The 20,328-nt window shown below is 39.0% G+C and overlaps 2 protein-coding genes across 2 annotated transcripts; one reads left to right on the forward strand and one right to left on the reverse strand.

Moving 5' to 3' along the window:
- Positions 1–1,860: 1,860 nt before the first annotated feature.
- On the reverse strand, positions 1,861–9,967 carry prmt5 (protein arginine methyltransferase 5). The gene is made up of 16 exons (XM_086098427.1): positions 9,793–9,967; positions 9,491–9,609; positions 7,497–7,582; positions 7,242–7,376; positions 7,041–7,153; positions 6,899–6,948; positions 6,639–6,802; positions 6,302–6,463; positions 5,817–5,894; positions 5,663–5,721; positions 4,758–4,880; positions 4,455–4,630; positions 2,822–3,025; positions 2,626–2,736; positions 2,487–2,551; positions 1,861–2,404 (listed from the first exon to the last, which is right to left on the reverse strand). The coding sequence occupies exons 1-16, from the start codon at positions 9,888–9,890 to the stop codon at positions 2,252–2,254; spliced, it is 1,896 nt and encodes a 631-aa protein (XP_085954553.1). The 5' UTR covers positions 9,891–9,967; the 3' UTR covers positions 1,861–2,251.
- A 3,159-nt stretch (positions 9,968–13,126) lies between these two features.
- On the forward strand, positions 13,127–18,002 carry psmb5 (proteasome 20S subunit beta 5). The gene is made up of 3 exons (XM_086088230.1): positions 13,127–13,383; positions 14,651–14,957; positions 17,589–18,002. Exons 1-3 carry the CDS (start codon positions 13,159–13,161, stop codon positions 17,870–17,872), a joined length of 816 nt encoding a protein of 271 aa, XP_085944356.1. The 5' UTR covers positions 13,127–13,158; the 3' UTR covers positions 17,873–18,002.
- Positions 18,003–20,328: the final 2,326 nt, after the last annotated feature.

Below are 20,328 nucleotides of genomic sequence, written 5' to 3' on the forward strand. Positions count from 1 at the left end.
ACAAGAGTATGAAAACCTAGAAAAATTATTGTACATTTAGAAAATATATAAAATGTATGATTAATTGTTAGTTAACTAGTCAAGTCATGGAATTAATTACAATTAAAAATTGTAATCGCCTGACGCCCCTAATTAAAAACACAATAAAATATTAGGGGCGTCAGACAGACGACAGATCGTAATTAATCGCATGACTTCAATAGTTGACTCAATCACAAATTTTATATCTGTTATAAATGTAAAAAAAAAAAAAAGAAAAAATGTTAACCTAATAGAAATAGTTCACATGAATTTTTGACATCTATAGACATCAATGGCGGTGAATGAGTTAACAGGCTACTGTGTCGTATCATTCGAAACAAGTGCTGACCCAACCAGAACACAGTGACGGAAAACGTTATTCAATCTGGGAGTGCCTGTAAAGCCACAAGTGCCCCACATACACAATTAAACAGGTTGGTCGACTGCACTGTGCCGCGCAAATTGAAGCGTGTCTTTCGGCCATATTACCACTCACGTGATCTCGTATGATCTTGGGAAGAGCCATAACACCGTTTGGGAGCCCCCTTGTGCTAGATGATAACTGTAGAATTTCACGTCACTACTAATACTAGTAACTAGAAACATGTCCAAGTAGTTGTCCTGTTAGTGAGGACATTCAACATCCTTGATATGTACGGTCATACGAGTAGAACAAAAGTGGCACTACTAGTGAAAAAACATTACCTAGTAAGACACTCATTATGCTAATGTTTTGACTTGTCTTACTGGTGATATAAGGCTATTAAATACATGTTCAAACAGCTTTATATTATAGACAGTATAAGGTCAAAGAAATGCTGGTAGGGCATTCCTTAACAGCTATCTAAGAGCTGGTCTTGTCCATTACAGAATTCTGCATTTGATAAGAGTGGTTTGTAGTTTTTCTCCTAAAGTCAGACCAAACTACCACAACATGCCTCTACTGGGCAGCACACTTTTATAGAGCAGTTATAGGAGGGTTGCAATAGTGGTAATTTTATCCACCATTTTAAAATTGTGTCTGTTTTAGTCCAGTTTCAAACCTGCTTGTTAGTTTTTTTTTTTTTTAATCAGTTTGTCAACCCCATACCGGTTTTATTTAGTACATTTTTAGTCAGCTATAAATCTAGCATTTTAGGCTAAGAAAAAATATTCATCTAGTTTTAGTCAAAAACTTATTTTATCCCTGTATATTTTTTCATCAGCAGATTATGTTGAACATATGGGATCTAAAACTATTTCACATAAAATGTTCTCTCATCTTTTTGAAACATCTTGATACACAATTACAGTATTTCAACAAGTGGCCATGGTTCCGTGCTGTGAGCTAGTAAATTAGCCAACATTAGCTAGTGGTTGGATTAACATTATTGTTGAACGTTATAGCCGTTGGATTAATGTTACATTATCACTATAATGTACTTTTTTTTTAACCTTTCACCGTGAATCCACCTTCTGTCTGTCCAATGTGTTTGTGCATGTTGCACTGCTCTCCCTGCAGATTTGAAACGGGGCGTGTCACTGTGTTGCATGACAGTGTCACATTGACAGATTAGCAGAGACAAGATTTTACAAAATCAAATAATTTTCAGCTCATGAACTAAAATGTCCATATATGTTAGTCCAGTTTTTATTAAGTACATTTTCGTCTCATCTTCATTAGTCGCCGAAAATGCATACTGATTTAGTTTAGTTAATGTTTATTAATAAGGATTCTCGTCCGGTGAAAAATGTGAAGGAATTATTTTTGTTTAGTTTTCGTTGACAAAATTAACACGAGGGTGCGCTTGTTCAGGGAACTTTTAGTCAACTAAATGAGTGAAAACTTTAAAAACCAAGTTAAAAAAATAGACATTACAGTGTCTTTATTGACAATGTTTAAACATACAAAACAATGGTGGGACATAGATGTAATATCAGTGCCATAGGTGTCCTATGTATATTCTTCAGTTGAGTAGACAGGTGTTTCATCCATATTTTTATGGCATATCTTCAACAAGGCATATTTTGTGCTGGATTTAATGTTTGTACGTGGTGCTTGCTAGCTGTACAAAAAATGAACGACAAAACAAAGATAACTGAACTTTTTTTTTTTTTTTTACTACACATTTTGTTTAGATAATCTGACTTCTAGTATAACTGAATAGACAAAGAGGCACACACCAATGCCACAACTGTTACTAAAAAATAACCAAGTATAGGGACGTGTGGACAACATTATGCGTCCGGTTTACAGCCCGATTGTATAGGAGCGTCCAGAGGGGTTGTGAATTGCAGAGCAAGCTGGCTCCGTCACAGCCCATTCGTACCACACCTTCTTCCCATTGTTGCAGCGCCAGAATCGCACCGTGATTTCATCATCGCGTGATATGGAGATGGGTTGCTGTTTGAGGAAGCGCATAAGATTTATTTTTGTTGATAATGTCTACTTTGTGTGTTAAATACTCCAATTTAAAAATACTTACTTTGAGGGGGAAGAGAATGGGGAACCAAGAAAACATTCCAGGTGAATGTGTATCAGGTTTTATACCTATTCAGCACAGAGACAAAGGTTTGTATTATGACTTTACTCACAGTGATGCAATTTTTTTTAAGCATACTTACTGAGTGTAACATCTTTGTAGAGCGTGGTCTCAAAGTAGCCAGCAAAGCCATGCAGTACAGAGTTACAACCCACTGAGAATTTGAGGCACTGGTAGCGATTATTGTTCATATCTGGGAGAGGTGTCACGGTCAGTGTTAAAAAAAAATTGCGTTACATGAATTTGTGCAATTTTGGTGTTAATGCTTTGTTTGTTACCTTTTGTGGGGTGTATGAAGGTGAAGCATGGTTTGGGGTCAGCCAGCTGGTGGAAGTTGTGGAGGCGGACTACATATGGCATTTCAAAATGGCACTCGGGATCCTTGTCGCGTTCCCTACAGCCTCGGACTTCGTTATAGAGCTTGGACGAGGACAGCGGTGCCAAGAAGGAGGTGTAGGAGCAGGGAATGCTCACGCCGTCATCTGGCATAATGAGGCAGGAGAAGAGGACAAAGAAGATGATCTCAGACGCAATGACAAGGAAGAAAACAGAGTAACAGGGATTCCCCCCCTTAGACACCAGGGGTGAGCAACCTTTCCTGTCAAAAGAGCCATTTTAGGCCAAATAAACAACAACGACAAAAAATTGTCTGGAACCGCAAAACATTTGAACATTGTGATTAAGGAAACTGTGTGCTAGTGTTAGTAGTACCATGTGCTCAGGGTCCAAAAATTAGAAAATATGCAGCATTCAATATGTAGATTCATTTTCTTCTACCTTTTGTCTTCCATTTTGGGATTTTTGTGCGTGGGTAATTTTTCAAACTTTGTTTTTCATAAATTTTTAGACTTCTCTGCCATTTTTTGGCAATTTTATAGACAAATTATAGTAATTTTCTCCCTCTCCTTCCTTTTTTTGTGGACGCTTTATGGCTATTTTTTTTTTTTTTACATTTTCTATTTTTCTGCCTTTTTTGCTATCAATTTTCTGACATTTTTGGCTTTTTGAACATTTTCTTTGATGCATTAAAAAAAGTTTCTGACTGTTGGCAATTTTGTGTACATTTTATGGTAATTTTCTGCCGTTCTTTTTGGGCATTTTATTGTTGCTTTTTGAATGCTTTCTTTTCTGCCTTTTCCTTTTTTGGACATTTATGGTCATTAATTTTTTATTAAATGTAACTTGTGTCTCTTTTTTGACAACGAAAAAATTCGGATTAGGACTTAAACATTTTTTAAAAAGTCCTTTTTTGTGGACATTGTATGCCTATTTTTTTTTTTAAAAAACATTTTCTGCCTTCTTTGCCATCAATTTTCTGACATTTTTGGCTTTTTGAACATTTTCTTTCCTGCATTTAAAAATAATAAAGTTTCTGACTTTGTTGGCAATTCTGTGTACATTTTATGGTAATTTTCTGCCTTCTTTTTTTGTTTATTTCTGCTTACTTTTGAATGTTTTCTTTTTTTGCCTTTTTGGACATTAATGGTCACATTTTGAACATTTTTAGCTTATTTTTAAAAACCTTATATCTCTTTTTTTGACCACTTTGAATTTTTGATTATTCATTTTTATAAATTAAATCATCAATTCATTTAAAGAATATTTGATCTAAAATACTAAAAAAATATATATTTTTTTACTATTTTCTACTTTTTTTTTTTTTTTTAGAGATCAACTGGGAGCGACATATGGCTCCAGAGCTGCAGGTTGCAGACCCCTGACCTACACAAATAATATTCAGTACAAGAGGTCTCATCAAAAATTTAAATACCCACACAATTTCCTGCCAATAAATTACTGGCAGATTCACTCAAAGCTGAATACCGATATCTTATGAAGGCAGATTCTGCCGAGTATATACTGCATTAAACTGGACATGTCAAGGGAGAACAGATGACTGCAAGGAAGCACCTTTGAGAAAGTGCTGCGCTCCATTTAAGCACTCCGGGGAAAGTTCATTATCGCCAAATGATCCAAGCAGTTCGCTGACAATGATGTCGGCCTTCTCAGGCGAGGTCCAGTCTCGCATATCAGATGACACCACTGTCACCTGATCCCCCCACTCCTCAAAACGCCAGTTTTCCAGCCTGCACAAAATGCAAATAAGAAGCAATTCACGCAAACATGTTTACGAGTCAGGATAACAAATATATTTATTCAACATTTTTCAACGCAAAGTCAGGCATGAGCATGTCTTTGTAGGGGGCCACTCACGTGATGACAGCGTTGGGATTTTTTTCAACAGCGTACACCTTCAGCTTCCGGTCTGCTTGTTTGGCAGCACGCAGAGACGCATTGACCAGGGGACCCCTGCCTGCCCCCAACACCATCAACACTCTGTGGGAAGGAGTTACATCCAGTGAATCCAATTCTCTAACTTGTTCATAATTTCTAAACTGTTCAAAAGAAGGAAAAAAATTAGGGGAAAATGCTTTTGGATCTCACACAAGCCTTGGAGGTTGATACATGACGTCACCCAAGACAACAACTCGATACCTCACTGTGCCAATTTAGACAGCATTGAAGCGTTAACTGCATGTTTTGTTTACCAAATGAAAAAAGCGTGTCAAGAAAAGAACAACGAGATGAGAATTTATACAGGAATGCTAAGCTGTAGACTCGCACTGAATGCAGTCACATTTGCCCCACATAGTGACTGGAAGTAGCAAGGGAAGTTACTGGATGACATCAAGTCCAGGCATTGCATTGATTTGACGTTTTATATTGTCCCAACTTCTTTTTAAATTTGTGGGACAGGTGAAGTAAAAATGACCCCCCCCCCCAAATTTTTTTGACAGATATCTCAAGGTACAGAGCCTGACCGTATAACACATTTTCACAAATGATTGACACGCTCCTAAAAGTAATTCTAATTGCTTATATTTATAGTTAAAACCAATTTAAGTAAAACCAAGTCAAAATAAATAAAATTATTTTCATCGCCACCTTAAAGAAAATTTCAAATACGACTCTCCCCCCAAAACCTAACAATACTGTGGGTAAATTGCCGAAAGCTGAAATGCAAATACGTGGGGCCGGTGGGGGTTTACTGACATCGGAACTTGTCTTCGTTTCGTTTCATATCTGAATAAAGCCTTTGCTTTATTGATGCTACTCACTGAACATTGGTGTCTTTCTGTTCCTCTGGGACTCGATCAAGAAGGCATTTATACACAGCCTGTAGACACAAGGCAATAGATAAACTTTAGCTTTGAGGTTATACTACTTATTACAAAAAAAAAAAAAAAAGTCATGTAGCACTCTGGGTCTTACCTGTTGGTACTGTGAATATTTAATAGGATCCTTTTCAAAGACTTCATATGTTTGTGACTCCAGGTTATCCATGAGAGGCTAAATGAAAGTAAAAATACGTAAATTAACTAAACGTTTACACAAGACTATTTTCTAAATGTCGTTTTTGGTCACCCGGTTTCATGTTTCATCATCATTCAAAAAAAATATGATTATTTACCCTGCAATACTAACCCCACCTTAAACAAACACTTCAATGGAGGCATTATTCAGATAGTGATCTTGAGCTGCACACCTTGCAACAGACCTGAACGAATGTGACTCACTTTTTAGAAAAGATAACTCTTTCTCTTTTGAGTCAGCAACAATAAACAGAACGCACACTTTGTGGCCTATTTTTCCACAAAATAATGTCAAAACTGAATTATTTATTCAACTACTAAAACTACCACCTAAAAGACACGCACACAAAAGTATTCTACAATCTGAAAGAAATATTTCTTTACCTGTAGGGGAGACTGGAGGTAGTCTTCATAACCCTTAGCAAAGAGCTCATAGGAGTTGGGTGCTGGCCGGTTCTTACTGAGGTATTCCAAGTACTGCAGGTATGAACGAAAGTCCTTCTCAGTGTGGCGACTTGTACCTGTAAAGATGAATTGTGCCTCCAACTGTGAAAAAAAGCATATATTTGATTAGCACTACACTTGAAACGTCTTTAAATATGATAAGATAACTTTTATTTTGCTCTGCGATGCTCGAGGTCAAAATTAAATCATAATCTGGTCTTTATACAGCCACGGTGTTCAAAAATTACAATTCATATATTTAATAACCTTTTCCTACCTTGAAAAGTCGGACAATTATTCGCTGGTGCGCTTTAGACAAAACTGGAAACCCCGTCTTATTGGTTAGGAAGATACTGGTGGGAAGTATGGCTGCTTTGATTGGTTCCCCAAACCACTTATCAATCACAGTTTCTGATGGAATGTCTGCTCCAACTTCAATGGCTTCATGAGTACAAAACAGGAAATGTTAATTATTTAAAAGTTCAATTTTCTGCCTGAACAAACTGAAATGTCCTTAAGATAAGATGATGTTCTTACCAAGACAGACCCTCTTGTTGTAATCACAAAGGGTCCTGAATGAGTGCCACCTAAACGTAGAGGCAACAAAAGACTTTTCAAGTAACTAATAAAATATAAAAACAGAAAACAGGTTAATGTCGTGTAGTCGCTTTAAACCAACCAGTTCCAGGTCTTCTCATCAATAGTTGTCTCATCAATACACGTGACTGGCTCATTCTCAATCAAGTCTTCCCGCATATCTTCGGGAGCCATCAGTGGGACTCGAATCCAGAACTAAAACGCAGAAAGTAGACAACCGTCTAATAAATATTTCTGCCTTGCTCTCTCTCTCGCTTATTCTACAAGCGGTCTTGTGTCTTACATTTGTGGTGTGGTGTCCAGACAGGAGATGGTTGAGCAGCACACGCGCAAGATTTGCTTTTTGAGGTCCATTCAAAGAGATCATGAAAACCGGCAGACCCAAGTAGGCTGAGAAATGCAACTCCTGTGCCAAAGCCTGGAGAGAATGACAACATATTGATGGAAGAGGCAAAGAACAACCACAATGGGAGCGATGGGAAGAAATGAATGAAAGGATTGTTTCCAGTTGGATCTGTGACTGTTCATTCCAACTTACAGCTTCTGAGCTTCTGCGTACTGTCTCTATTTCTGAATCTGTGTCAATCCATGGAGACTGCTTCCCAACAATCAGAGTGTTCCAATCTAATAAAAATACACACACACACACACACACACACACACACACACACACACACACACACACACACACACACACACACACACACACACACACACACACACACACACACACACACACACACACACACACACACACACACACACACACACACACACACACACACACACACACACACACACACACACACACACACACACACACACACACACACACACACACAATAATCAAACCATCAACAAGCGGCTTGTGGTTTGAATATCTTGCCTTCTTCATGAATTTAGAATTGCAGATCCTAAGGCTCTCTTCAGCATTCCAAACCCATGCATATTAAACAGCCACAAGATAGAAACGCCCAACAAATAGAGAAAAATCGATTTTTTTCCCGTTGAATATTTTCACCATATTTAGTATTGAAGTAATCCAAAAATTATTGAAAGTATACAAGTTACATTACTTTTATATTATGGTACTTGGTTAGTAGGTTACCAACTATATTTTTTAACAGTTTATAGTAACCACATTGGAATACATATTTAAAGTAACCCTACCAAACTTGTATGTGTGAAAAGTAGTTTTAGAGCAACAACAGTGCACATTTAACCAAATTACTTTACATCATCTTGTTATATACCAGGGGTGGGAAAACTTGGTCCTCGAGGGCCTGAGGCCCCCGTCCAGACGGCTTTGTTCCTCAAACAAATCACGCACACACACAGAAGCATTTCAAGACTTGCGTGTGTCCAAAAGAAAACGCTGAGGACGTTTAACGGCTGTAATGTATATGCCAAGTCTGGAGTGGCGCTGTAGCAAGTTAACGGAAAGCGTAGAAGAAGAATCAGCGAAGAAGACGAACACCCCCCCCCCCCCCCCCAATTTTATTGCAATCTACAAAACAAACATTGCTTTGCATGTATCGAAACAACATGAAGAAGACGAACACAGGAGAAGTGACAATGGCGGGTGATTTAAGTACAACACCGCTTGTTGAACGTGGGAATAAAGAAGCAAAATATTTTGCTGCAGAAGCATAAGCAAGCTAAGGAGGCTGCGCTAAAACGACTACGATACGGCTATCCGCCATTGTTGTTAACAGACCGACTGTTCGCGCGCAGTCACGCGAGAATTGGCGCATACGTCATCAATCTGTGACAATGAGTCGTCATCGAGCTGCGACCATTACGTCATCGTTGGAGGAGTATCCTGCATATGGTGCCCAGACGGGCGTACACGCCCGGGGCGCGTATTGAAATATTTCCACTCTGAAGCCCGGTTTTCAAAAGTGATCGGTTTCAAGCTCCGAAACCGCGGCGTGATGTGGACGAATGGCTTAAATGTAAGAAACTTGTGAGGATACATTGAAACTGGCTTTCATGTGGACGGGGCCAGAGTCCTGCAGGTTTTGCAGGTTTACCTCTTTCAACACAAGCTGATTCCAATCAACAGGACCGTTGCAGAGCGTGCTAATGAACTGATCATATATCAGCTGTGTTGGAGAAAGGAAACCTGCAGGACTTTGGTTCTCGAGGACCGAGTTTGCCCATCCCTGTTATACATTGTCAACTAAAAACTTAAGAATAAATTAACTTAAAATGCTAAATTTCTGTTTAAAATACGGCATATGTACATTTTTTGTTTTATTTATTTAGTAATTTTACAAAGTTTCTTAGAATCATGCCTGATGATGACCATTTGTCCTACAATCTATAAAATGACATGGAGGCATTGGAGAGCCTGATCTGGACCACAGCCCTTAATTTGACACCTGTAAATGGGAAGCACAGTAAAAAGTATTGGTTGTAGTTTTCAAAGTAATTGTAACAAATGGCCAGCATCTACGTTTGATTCTTTTCCACAGAAATGCACATTTTCGGACTAATCTGTGGCTAACTTTCACGAGAATGCGTTCTAACCTCTTCCACTCAGCAGCAGGTCAGACCGCGTCTGGGCACCGGGTCGAGATTTGGCGGGTTCCAACTCAAATTCCCTCCTGGACCTCGGGTGGAAGAGGGGCATGCATACGAAGTCAAACCTGAGCAGCAGGGACAAAGACAAAATATTTAACAAATACACGTAGTTTTGGCTCCAAACTGTACGTAACACTGGGATGGGGCACGTGCTGGTAATTCGCCGGCTAGCTTAGCATCCATCGCTGATATTTACTCACTAACTTCCACGACCCCCTCCAAGTTGAACAAAGCAGCACTCTTCTTACCCGAGTTTGGCAACCGCTGTTAATGTCTCGGCTACTTCTGGCACGCAATTCAAATCTCTTCCGCAGGACACCCTGCTCCCCGTATTGACGGACGCCATGACTTGGCATGCAGGGTACGAACTAGGACCACCTCGTTGGTTCTAGTATGGAGAATTTTGACGCCATTTTGGATCTACACGTGACGTGTTCGCCACAGTGAGCCGAGGCAAGGAGGAGTCAAAATGGCGTCGAATGTATGCCAGTTTCACATCTCGTGTTATATCGCGGCATCAAATATTGGGTTTCTTCATAAATACACGAAGCAGGCAAAAGCTTTTAAGACTCACACTCTGTGCTGTTATACTGTGTATACTTACTTTTGTTTAGGTAAATAAATAAATGAATAAATAATAAATAAATTAATGCATTCAAAAACAAAAGTAAAAAATTATAATTTTGCTGTCATTAATTGTACAGTAGACCTACTGTTTAAATTCCAATAAAAATGCCCTCTCTGCACACGAAATATTTAAGACATAAAGTCCCCAGTCTGGGGTAGGGGTAGGGGGTCCACTGGATATAAAGCCCCCCAGCTTTGCTAACTTAATGCAAACAAAACAAATATGCTAAATTAGATAATTATAACAACAGATATTAAAAATATATACAGTATACGTTACATATATTGTATATTTTGCAGAGTAGAATGATTTTTTTAAATCCATAAAGTGGCTGTTTGTTGGCTGTTATTAGACAATGTGTTCGCCACAAATCACTCCAAGCGCCGACAACACCAAACATTTATCTTAAATAAAGCAGATGGAGGATATATTGCTTCCCTGCCTCCATATCGCTGTCTCTGCTTTTTCCATTATGTCTATATAACAAAAATTTCAATAAGTTGTTTAATAAAGATTCAAACCTTTGTTGACTTTACCGCTCTCTATTTGCGCTTCTTCTTTTTGTTAAACGCCTTGTCGTCATCCACGGCGGTTGAAAAAGTAAACTACTCTTTGACAAGTAGAAAGTACAGGTATCTTTGCAATGCGTGAGTTAAATTAAAAAGTCGTCAGGAAATAAATATTTAAAAAAGTACAGATACATGAAAAGTCGACTTACGAAAAATAAATATCAAGAACTACAATAAAAAATATTTTTACTGTGTCATTTTTATAGCGATTGCAGTTCCCACAAACAAGCTATAAATAAAGTATAGTAACACTTAATTGCCTTATAATGATTGAATCATAATGAATGATGCAAACAAAACATACAATCATTTTGTATACCAACAGAGTTTTATCATCATCATTTGCCTAAGGGCCAGATCATGTTTTACAAGCAGTCAGCTTGGTTTATACTCTCTCATTAGCAAAGAGAAAGTGCTGAAAATAAATGTGAAAAGGTTTGCAGAAACAGGCTTCGCTCCATATCATTTTCATTTCGAACAAGATCAAATTACTCTTGTCAACTAAGAAATGGTCGTATTGGATGAATGTTTTCTGCAAGCTGTCATATTTGGAAGAGCTATAAAAGAGTTCAGAATGAGTTTGTTAGTTGAGTTGCAAAGAGATATAGAGATTAGTTGACCTAGATAAGAGATGACAGGATTTCCCCGGACAAAGCAGTATGGGATTTGCAAGTTTATGAACCTTTCCAATTTTTATGGATTCAATTAAATATTTGTTTGAGGAGTCTTTCTTCTGCCTGTCTAGAAAGACATTTTTTTGAACAAAGATACATCTATTTCTACTTTGCTTTTGGCTTTGGGAGATATATTTGTAGCTTCAAGGACACCACTGTGCATTACAAGTGGTTCACTGTAACTTTGAAGGATAAAACCAGATCCTTTGAATTGATCAACTGTAACGACCTTGAATGGAGACTAAATCAACCGGAAAGAAAAATGGAAATTGTTGATTTTTTTTTCATCAGCTCTGACCTCAAATTATCTTCATTAACAGTCTACACATCTGTCCATTCTCTGCAGTCCGCGGACTCTTTTCACTAACTCATCGAACAACAACCTTGGGATTTATCTATCAAGGTAGGAAATGTTGAATGTTATTTTGCTTATAAAGCATCTCAAATTCACTCTGATATGGTGGACACATACTCTTGGCTGTGGTATAGGCAAAAGTGTGACCCTTGCTTGGTGTGTGCGAGACCTTAGTTGGGGGGGGGGGGGGGGGGTCAATTACTGTGCAAATTAGCTATTCATGATACATACATGATAGCTATGTGATGAATGCATCCCCCAGGCAATGATCCAAAGTTGATTTTTTTTTTCCAGCGCTGACTCCTGTCTGTTTTTTTTCCTGTTGGATCTCAATATGCTTATGGTGTTCTTGACAGACATCTGATTGGGTGTCGAAGAAGAAAAGACACTACTCCACATATAGTAAGGGGTCACACCATTTTGTAAGAGTTGTCAAGGGGTGTCCGGATGTCCAAAATAAAATAAAAAGACTGCACTCAGTTACACATCGATGTGCACTCAACAGGTTAATAAGCCACAATGCATTGCGAGCAGGAAAAGAAGAAGGCACGGGCAACATCAACAATTCCGAGCTTACATCGCAAGTCAAAATGGCGGTGTTTTACTCGGTGAAATGATGCTCTACGCTCATTGAAAAGTATTGGACTTTAGATCCTTGTAATTGGATTTTTAAGGATTATTTTGTATTCAAAATATGTTGAAATGTGATTTGACTAACAATCTGCCTGGTTTGTAGTCACAGGCAAAATGAATTCAATTCACCGATTGTTTTTACTGTATAAAGGAAAAATTTGCATTGCGTTGCATTGGGCAAATATCAGAAATGCTGGGATGTTTGGAATTGTTAATACTAGAAGTTGTGTGTAAAGTCCACCAGTCCTTGAGAAACCCGATTCGTTATTATTTCCCAAAGAACATTTACATGATCAAGAGTTCTATACAATTTTTGGCATTAATTTCATCGTCTCCCTATTGGTTAATTAGAATGTTTTGTAATTTATTTACCTAATTGCACAATTGTTTATTGTATTACAAATAATGATAAAAAGAAATACATTTACATATACTGTACACTCATTGGTTCAGGTATACTATTTAACCAATTAAAATTAAATACATTTTAAGTAAAACTATTTTTATTTGTTGTTACTGCTAATAATTTTCACATATATTTTAACATTGTTTTGGGGGAAAAAAATATCGCTTCTTCAAATGTCCCAGCCCATCTGTCCGTTTCAAAATTCTAGGAAAGTTTGCCAACACAAGTAGTTTGTTGATTTTTGCGAGGGACACCCGCAACTACAGGGGGCGCTGTGTAAATTCATCCTATCACAAAATGTGCAAATTAGGAACCACGGAAGTTGCTTGCTCATCGAGCAGTTTCAAAGATGGCTCTCGCTAGTCTGTTGAACAGTGATTGTGCTGATTTTTCTTTTGGCAGTCGTCAAACGTCTGCTTTTGATTGTGGACCCGGACCGAGTGGTCTGGGGCTCGAAGCTACATCGGGAGACAACATTAGGTTTGCCATTAAAAATCCATTGTGTGCTGTGGACGCGGATGACGTCGAGAGGAAAATAGAGTTTCTGCATGGTACCACTACCTTAGCGTTCAAAGTAAGTAGTCAACCCCAGTAGTAGGCTCGGAATTATCAAAACATACGAGGGACAACAACGTCTACAACAATATTTGTCTAGTTTGGCAGCACGCTGTTGATGTTTGATAAATTCGACTGATCATTGTAGAACCGTCGCGCTACGTCTCAATTAGCATGTTAGCATGCTTACCCAAAGTGCCCAATTTCTACTTCTGTTCTCATTAATATCCACGAATGTTGCCCAGAAGATTAACTGATACTTGAATAACACGTATTGAAATCGATGCGACAAGTTTGGTGACCATAATAGAAAATAAACGTTTGTTGTTGTAAAAGTGAAAGTTATTTATTAGGCAGTGGATATTTTGCCGTGACCGGCAAATCTTTTACAGCGCTATTTTGCCGTGAACGGCTCTGATTGGTCAATCACCGAATAGTCAAGAAATTATCCGTGATCGCTTTAACCACTATGCTACGAGCTGGTACACTTAAACTGGCGCAGAATTTGTACTTGTAGTTCTCGCCTGATTCACGGTAAAATAGCACAACGTGGCGAGTTGCCGGTCAGGGCAAAAATATATATAGACTTTGAATTTATGTATTAGCCTGTATATTTTGTTGAATTTAACATAGTTAGATTAAGGTGGCTCTATTTTATTCACAAAACAACAATTATAATACCATGTCAGCTGATACTTTTATAGTATAATGCGAAATAGGGCTGGGCGATATGGCCCAAAAATAAAATCTCGATTTTTGCAGTCATTCAGGACGATTACCATTTTAATAGATTTTAATCTAATAAACTCAAGAAACATTTATTCAAAAATAATTCCTGGGCAAAATGTTTAGACAACAATAAAGTATACTGATTCTAAATGAGTTTTAACATAAACTTAACCTTCATGGTTTGTACTTAATTGCCACAATTAAGTAGTTGGTCGCTACTGTAAACATGTTTTGTAAACCACCCATTCAGCATGCTCACAGCTCACAAAAACATTTGGATGTAACAGAACATAAGCACAGCAACTTTTAATAATCCATAAAACAAAACTCGACTTAACATTTTCAACGGTTGGATTTTAAAAATGACGATGTATCGAATTATTTCGATTTATTACCCAGCCCTAATGTGAACATTTTCTAAATTTCGCATAGTTTTGTCTGTAAAGCACTTGACATTTTGAGGTTGATTTTGTTGTTGTATTGTTAATGGCGGAGCTCACACAACCTTCTCAAATCTTCCCTACTAAAATAGTCTTCCTTTGCCGTTGTCCCCTCAGTTCCAGCATGGTGTCATTGTTGCGGTGGACTCTCGGGCCACAGCGGGCTCCTACATCGCCTCGCAGACGGTCAAGAAGGTGATTGAGATTAATCCCTACCTGCTGGGCACCATGGCTGGAGGAGCAGCAGACTGTAGCTTCTGGGAGCGCATGCTGGCCCGCCAGTGCCGCGTCTACGAGCTCCGCAACAAAGAGCGCATCTCGGTGGCTGCAGCGTCCAAGTTGCTTGCCAACATGGTGTACCAGTACAAGGGCATGGGACTCAGCATGGCAACCATGGTCTGTGGCTGGGACAAGAGAGGCCCAGGTAAATACGTCTTACAGTAACATCAGCATTTCGCTCTGAGTGGGTACTGACTGACTTTGCTTATTGTCTCATAATAGAAGCTTTTTATAACTCTCTGTACGGAATGGATAACAATGGTATTTTTGGACTTGTTTTGCATGTCATTTGTTGTTTTATATGAGATATTGGCCTCCAATTTACACATTTTACATGTTGTGATTCAAAATTACTAAAATTAAGCACAACAGTGAGCTTTATAACTATAAAACCAGTGTTAATTGGACTTTAAATCACGCATCCTTAAGAAGAAAGGGTGATTGAAGTAGAAAATGCAAATGTAGTTGCCAGAGATGCCCACTAGATGGCACTGCAACCTCTGTTCTGTCCTTTGGAACGTTTGTCACTTCCAAGTGGTAAATGCTGCCCCGTTTGATGCCCGAGTGAGGCTATACATCACCGAAGGTGTACATAAAGAGTCCGCTCTGGTGACACAGTGATGGCAAATCGATACTGCCGGGTCTGCTGGCCAGCGAGAGAGGCTGGATGGACGTTGAATCGCGGCCCGATACAACTGTTGCACATACCGCTTGAGTGAGGTGATGTGGGCTTTGTTATGAAAAGCAGAGGCGTCTTGTGTGCACAGTTACTGTTTGCTTGCTTGCTATCTGAAGCAAATGAGGTGCATTAAATTCTAATGCATTCAAATGAGAAAATAATGATCTGTCCAATTGTGCTTTTCAATGTCAGTGATTGAAGGGTCAAGTAAATGGCATGTAAATTAAATTGCCCTTTTTGTTCTGATTTTATTATTATCCTCGATCTTTTTTGGACTTTCTGTGAAGCGTCTTTGAGCACCTTGAAAAGCGCTATATAAAACAAATGTATTATAATAAATGTACCCATGTGCATTTCGGTTATAAATGCAGTTAATGGGGTTTGATTTACCACCATGAAGACCACAGGAGTGTTTGGAAGGGAACGAATGTGGGAAGAGCATTTTTTCCCCCCCTGCTGCTGATTCTATTTGTGGGCCCTCCTCACACAACACAAGAGGCTGCCATTCTAACTGTCCGCCTGCACCATTGTTTGTGAGTCCTTAACAGTTTTCAGTTGGAACAGGCAGGTGTCAGAGTGGCAATTTTACCCCATGCACAGGCAGTGGATGATTATAAAGGCAAGCTAACGACAGACTGAGGAAGCGGCAATTTGTCATGAATGAATGGTAAGCTTTTCCCCCCTAGAAAAGTAAGTGGCCCTCCATAGCGCTAATAGTCTGTCACTAGTTTAGCAGTGAATGTGCAATCAGGGGGTGTTTTTTTTTTAAGCGTTAGCAGTGAATATCTGGCAGAATACGGATTTCACATGTTTTTGCTTTGGAATACGTCATGAAACACATGCCTCTTTTATAAGCTATTTTTCGCATCTGCAGTTTTGTGAGTGAGCTGGCATTTGCTGAGAGTAAATATTTTTGGATTTAGTTGAGTAAATATAAATAAGCGCAATAATTCATGAATTGTATGGGGGACCAAATGATGCCCAAATAACTGACATATAGTCAGTCTCCTACTGAGTGTGACCTCTCTGATGGACTACTCAACCGAGTCTTTTTGGATCCCGGAATCTTGTCTTTTTTTTTTGACAGGCCTTCTTTCCTGTTGGTCCAATTCTAGTGTAGTAAAACATAATGAATCTGACTTTGATTGACTCGCTAATGCTAACTAGTGCTCTACTCACGGCACTTTTATCACACAAAATAATTTCTCTACGCTGCAAAAAAAAACAACTTTTATTGGAATAACTTGATCGTGACTTTTTCCTTCTACTTTGTAATGTGGCTACAACTTAACTGTATCAGACTGCGTGGAACCACACTGCCCCTAAGTGGCCAAATCGGGTACAACATGAACAGCGCTCCAAATTAAGGCACACAGACCAAGGCAAGACAGTATAAAATAATTTAAATAAAATCGATTTTGGGACATTTCAAATCGATTCTGAATCCTATTTATTACCACAAACAGAGCAAAAGTACAGAAAATTGGTATTGTTCAGTACCGGTATCATTAATTTTTGTCATATTGCAACCTCATGCGCAAGTGTATTTTATTGGGATTTTATTAAAGCAAAGGTGTTGAAACCAGAACCTTTGATTGCAAACAAGATAATTGTTGACTTTGTGATGCCACTTCATTGAGTGGAAATGTGGAGGCCTTTACACTTTCAGTACTTGAATAGGAGTAAATATAAAAGCTACACAAGTCTCATGTACGCTGGATCTGCTCGCAGTGTTTGCGCTCCCCAGAGGTGTACGCTGCATCTAACTGCAGCTGGGGTTGCTGGTCGATAGTTAATTTTTGGCAGGTTTGCGGGGATCAATAAAGCCCTGAGCAGGGCCCCAGGGTGGAAAACGATGTGGCCCGCGCATCGTCAGCAGGTTCCGTGGTCTGCTTCATTTGACTTCAAGTGGATGCAGCTGTTCTATCTGCCAGCTCGGCTTCACTTTGGAAAGGTTGCAGCTGCTCATATTAGCACTGGAGGATGCAGTGCTTACACTTATAATTCCGTGTGAAAGCGCAACAATTTAACACTTGAGCGAGAACTGCAGATGCTTTATGGATCGCACCGTTTTTGACCAACCTGCTTTCTTCTCAGGGCTGTACTACGTTGACTCGAACGGGAGCAGAGTTTGCGGCGACCTGTTTTCGTTGGGCTCCGGCTCCGTCTACGCCTACGGCGTGATGGACAGCGGCCTTCGGCAGGATCTGACCGTGGAGGAAGCCTGTGATTTAGGCCGCCGCGCTATCTACCAGGCCACATACCGTGACGCCTACAGTGGAGGGCAGGTCAACCTGTACCATGTCCACAGTGAAGGCTGGACCAGGGTCTCCCAGGATGATGTGCTTGAGCTGCACCACAGATACAAGGATCAGGCGTAATTTTGAGAGTTAAAGGCTCAGGGTGGGGACTGGGATGTTGGAAAACACTTTTTTTTTCTGTATCCAAAATTGAAGTTCTGAAATGTCTGTTGGGTTGATATTAATGAAAAATAAAAACACTCACTCAGTGCTGGCTCTCTCGTTTTATATTAAAACCATAAACTGACTTGTTCTTATATTCTTATAACACTAGTAAGTTCCATCATAGATGAGGGACTGAAAGCTCAAACATGTTTTGATACAGCCAAATGGAAACTAAACGCATCTTATTTTAGAGTTGTACAGCAAATTGTCCCCAACAATTGGGTACCTTTTGGCCGCTTAACAGTAAAGTCTCACTCTGAGAAAGTAAACTTAATAAGTTCACATAAATGTTTAGTGTCATCTGTGGCCATTAGGCAAAGGAGGTACAGCAACGCTTTCTATGTCCCGGCTTTATGTTCTGCATTTATTAGCAGAAGTTGCACTGTCTGAATAGTGTGCTTTAATTGCGTACCACCAGCCTCTGTAATTGTTGTGCTCCTCAGTTGTTACAGTGACCCCCCCCCCCACACACACAATAATATTAATCTCTCCTCATATTGCACAAATACATATTTTAATTGGAAGGGAGATGTATACTTATAATTCTACACCCACCATGCACTTAGACTGAATACACAACTGCATGCCAGCCTGCCAAGTTGTTTTACAATATAATGACCTGCGATGGCAGTGTTTGCCCCTTCAGTGGTTTTTATGGCTGGAAATAAACTAAAATGAGATAAATCCCGACCCAAACCCTATCAAACCATGGTTAAAAACTAGTTTCACAGGTGACTAGTTAGCAGATGGAATGAGGACTGGTTTTTCAATACATGGAAATGAGAGGGGCTCATCAGTGATTTGTAACTGGGATGATGGGAGAATGATGACACATCAGTATGACAGTAACAGCATGTGGGTGGAGATGAGGTAAAATGGAACAAGTGGAGCTACAACAAAGACATTGTATAAAGAAAAAAAATGGATGAGGCTGCAAGGTTATGGAAAAAAAAAGTCACTTTTATAAAGCAGCAATTCAAAATTGAAGTTAATTTTTTTTTGTTGGGGGGGGCAATAATATGTTCTATGCAGCCCCACTAGTAATATTTTGGTTAATATTGTGTTAGTGGAATATGAGTTAATTTAAGCAGCAAAATCCAGCCGTTCTTATTCATTTCAGGGGGCGGCCACCAATCACAGCGCAACTTCAAAAAACAGGTGAGCTGTGATTGGTTGTTGCCTGAGCCCTGAGCAACTGTGATGTCATTTTCAGTCGACAGCAAGTGGCAAAATGGCTGCACCCTGAGATGGATAAAAATGGCTGGATTTTGCTTCATAACTCATATTCCGCAAATGTAACATTATGGTAATCAGAATGTCATGTTTAGACTAGTGAGGTCACATGTAACATATTATTATCAAGAAATGTTTAAGGTTGACTTCCACTTAAATTAGATGAAAATAAATAATAAATGTGTTTTGTATTCACAATTTTACATTATCCACGAATCAACTCTCCCATCTGTCATTTAAAAAAAGTCAAACTGGCCCTTGTGCGCAAAAACTTCTCAGCCCCTGAGCCAGACAACCATTGGCATTATGTCTCACATATGGCCTGGGAACACCCTGATGTGGTGAACCTGGACTCTGATAAGCTCCTCTCCTCTCGCTTGTATTTTGCAATCAGAAAATGTTAAAAAGTCTTACAAGAGAAATTATACATTTAAATAAATACTTAGTCTCAGTCCGAGGGGGATAAAAATGACCATGATCATTAGGGGTGTGCCAAAAAATCGATTCTCATAAGAATCGCAATTCTCATTTAGTACTATTCAGAATTGATTTTTAATGTCCTAAAATCGATTTTATTTAAATTATTTTATACTGTCTTGCCTTTGTTTGCGTGTGCCTTTATCGGGAGCGCTGTTCATGTTGTACCAGATTTGGCCACTTAGGGGCAGTGTGGTTCCACGCGGTTTGATACACTGTTAAGTTGTAGCCACATTAGAAAGTAGAAAGAAAAAGTCACAATCAAGTTATTCCAATAAAAGTAGTTTTTTGCAGCGTGGAGCCGTTCTTTTGTGTGATAAAAGTGCCGTGAGGAGCGCACTAGTTAGCATTAGCGAGTCAGACTGGAGTAGATCATTACGATTCCTTGAACATCTATAAATTGAAGCAAATATCATTGTCAATCAAATCATTTTGAATAAAAAAAATAATTCTTAATCTAAAATTGATTCTGAATCGAATTGCAGACCCCAAAAATCGGAATCGAATCGTGAGACATTCAAAGATTCCCACCCCTAATGATCACGAGACAGTAAGATAAAGAAGCTGGTAAGGAAAAATGGACAGGAGTAAAGCAGTAAGGATTTGGGGAATATTGCCAGACCCTTTGTCATGGTGCACCTTAAAAATATCAGCACCATCCA

The sequence above is a fragment of the Leptonotus elevatus genome, chromosome 1, assembly GCF_054856555.1.
Source record: "Leptonotus elevatus isolate MCC_2025b chromosome 1, RoL_Lele_1.0, whole genome shotgun sequence".
Classification (NCBI taxonomy): Eukaryota; Metazoa; Chordata; class Actinopteri; order Syngnathiformes; family Syngnathidae; genus Leptonotus; species Leptonotus elevatus.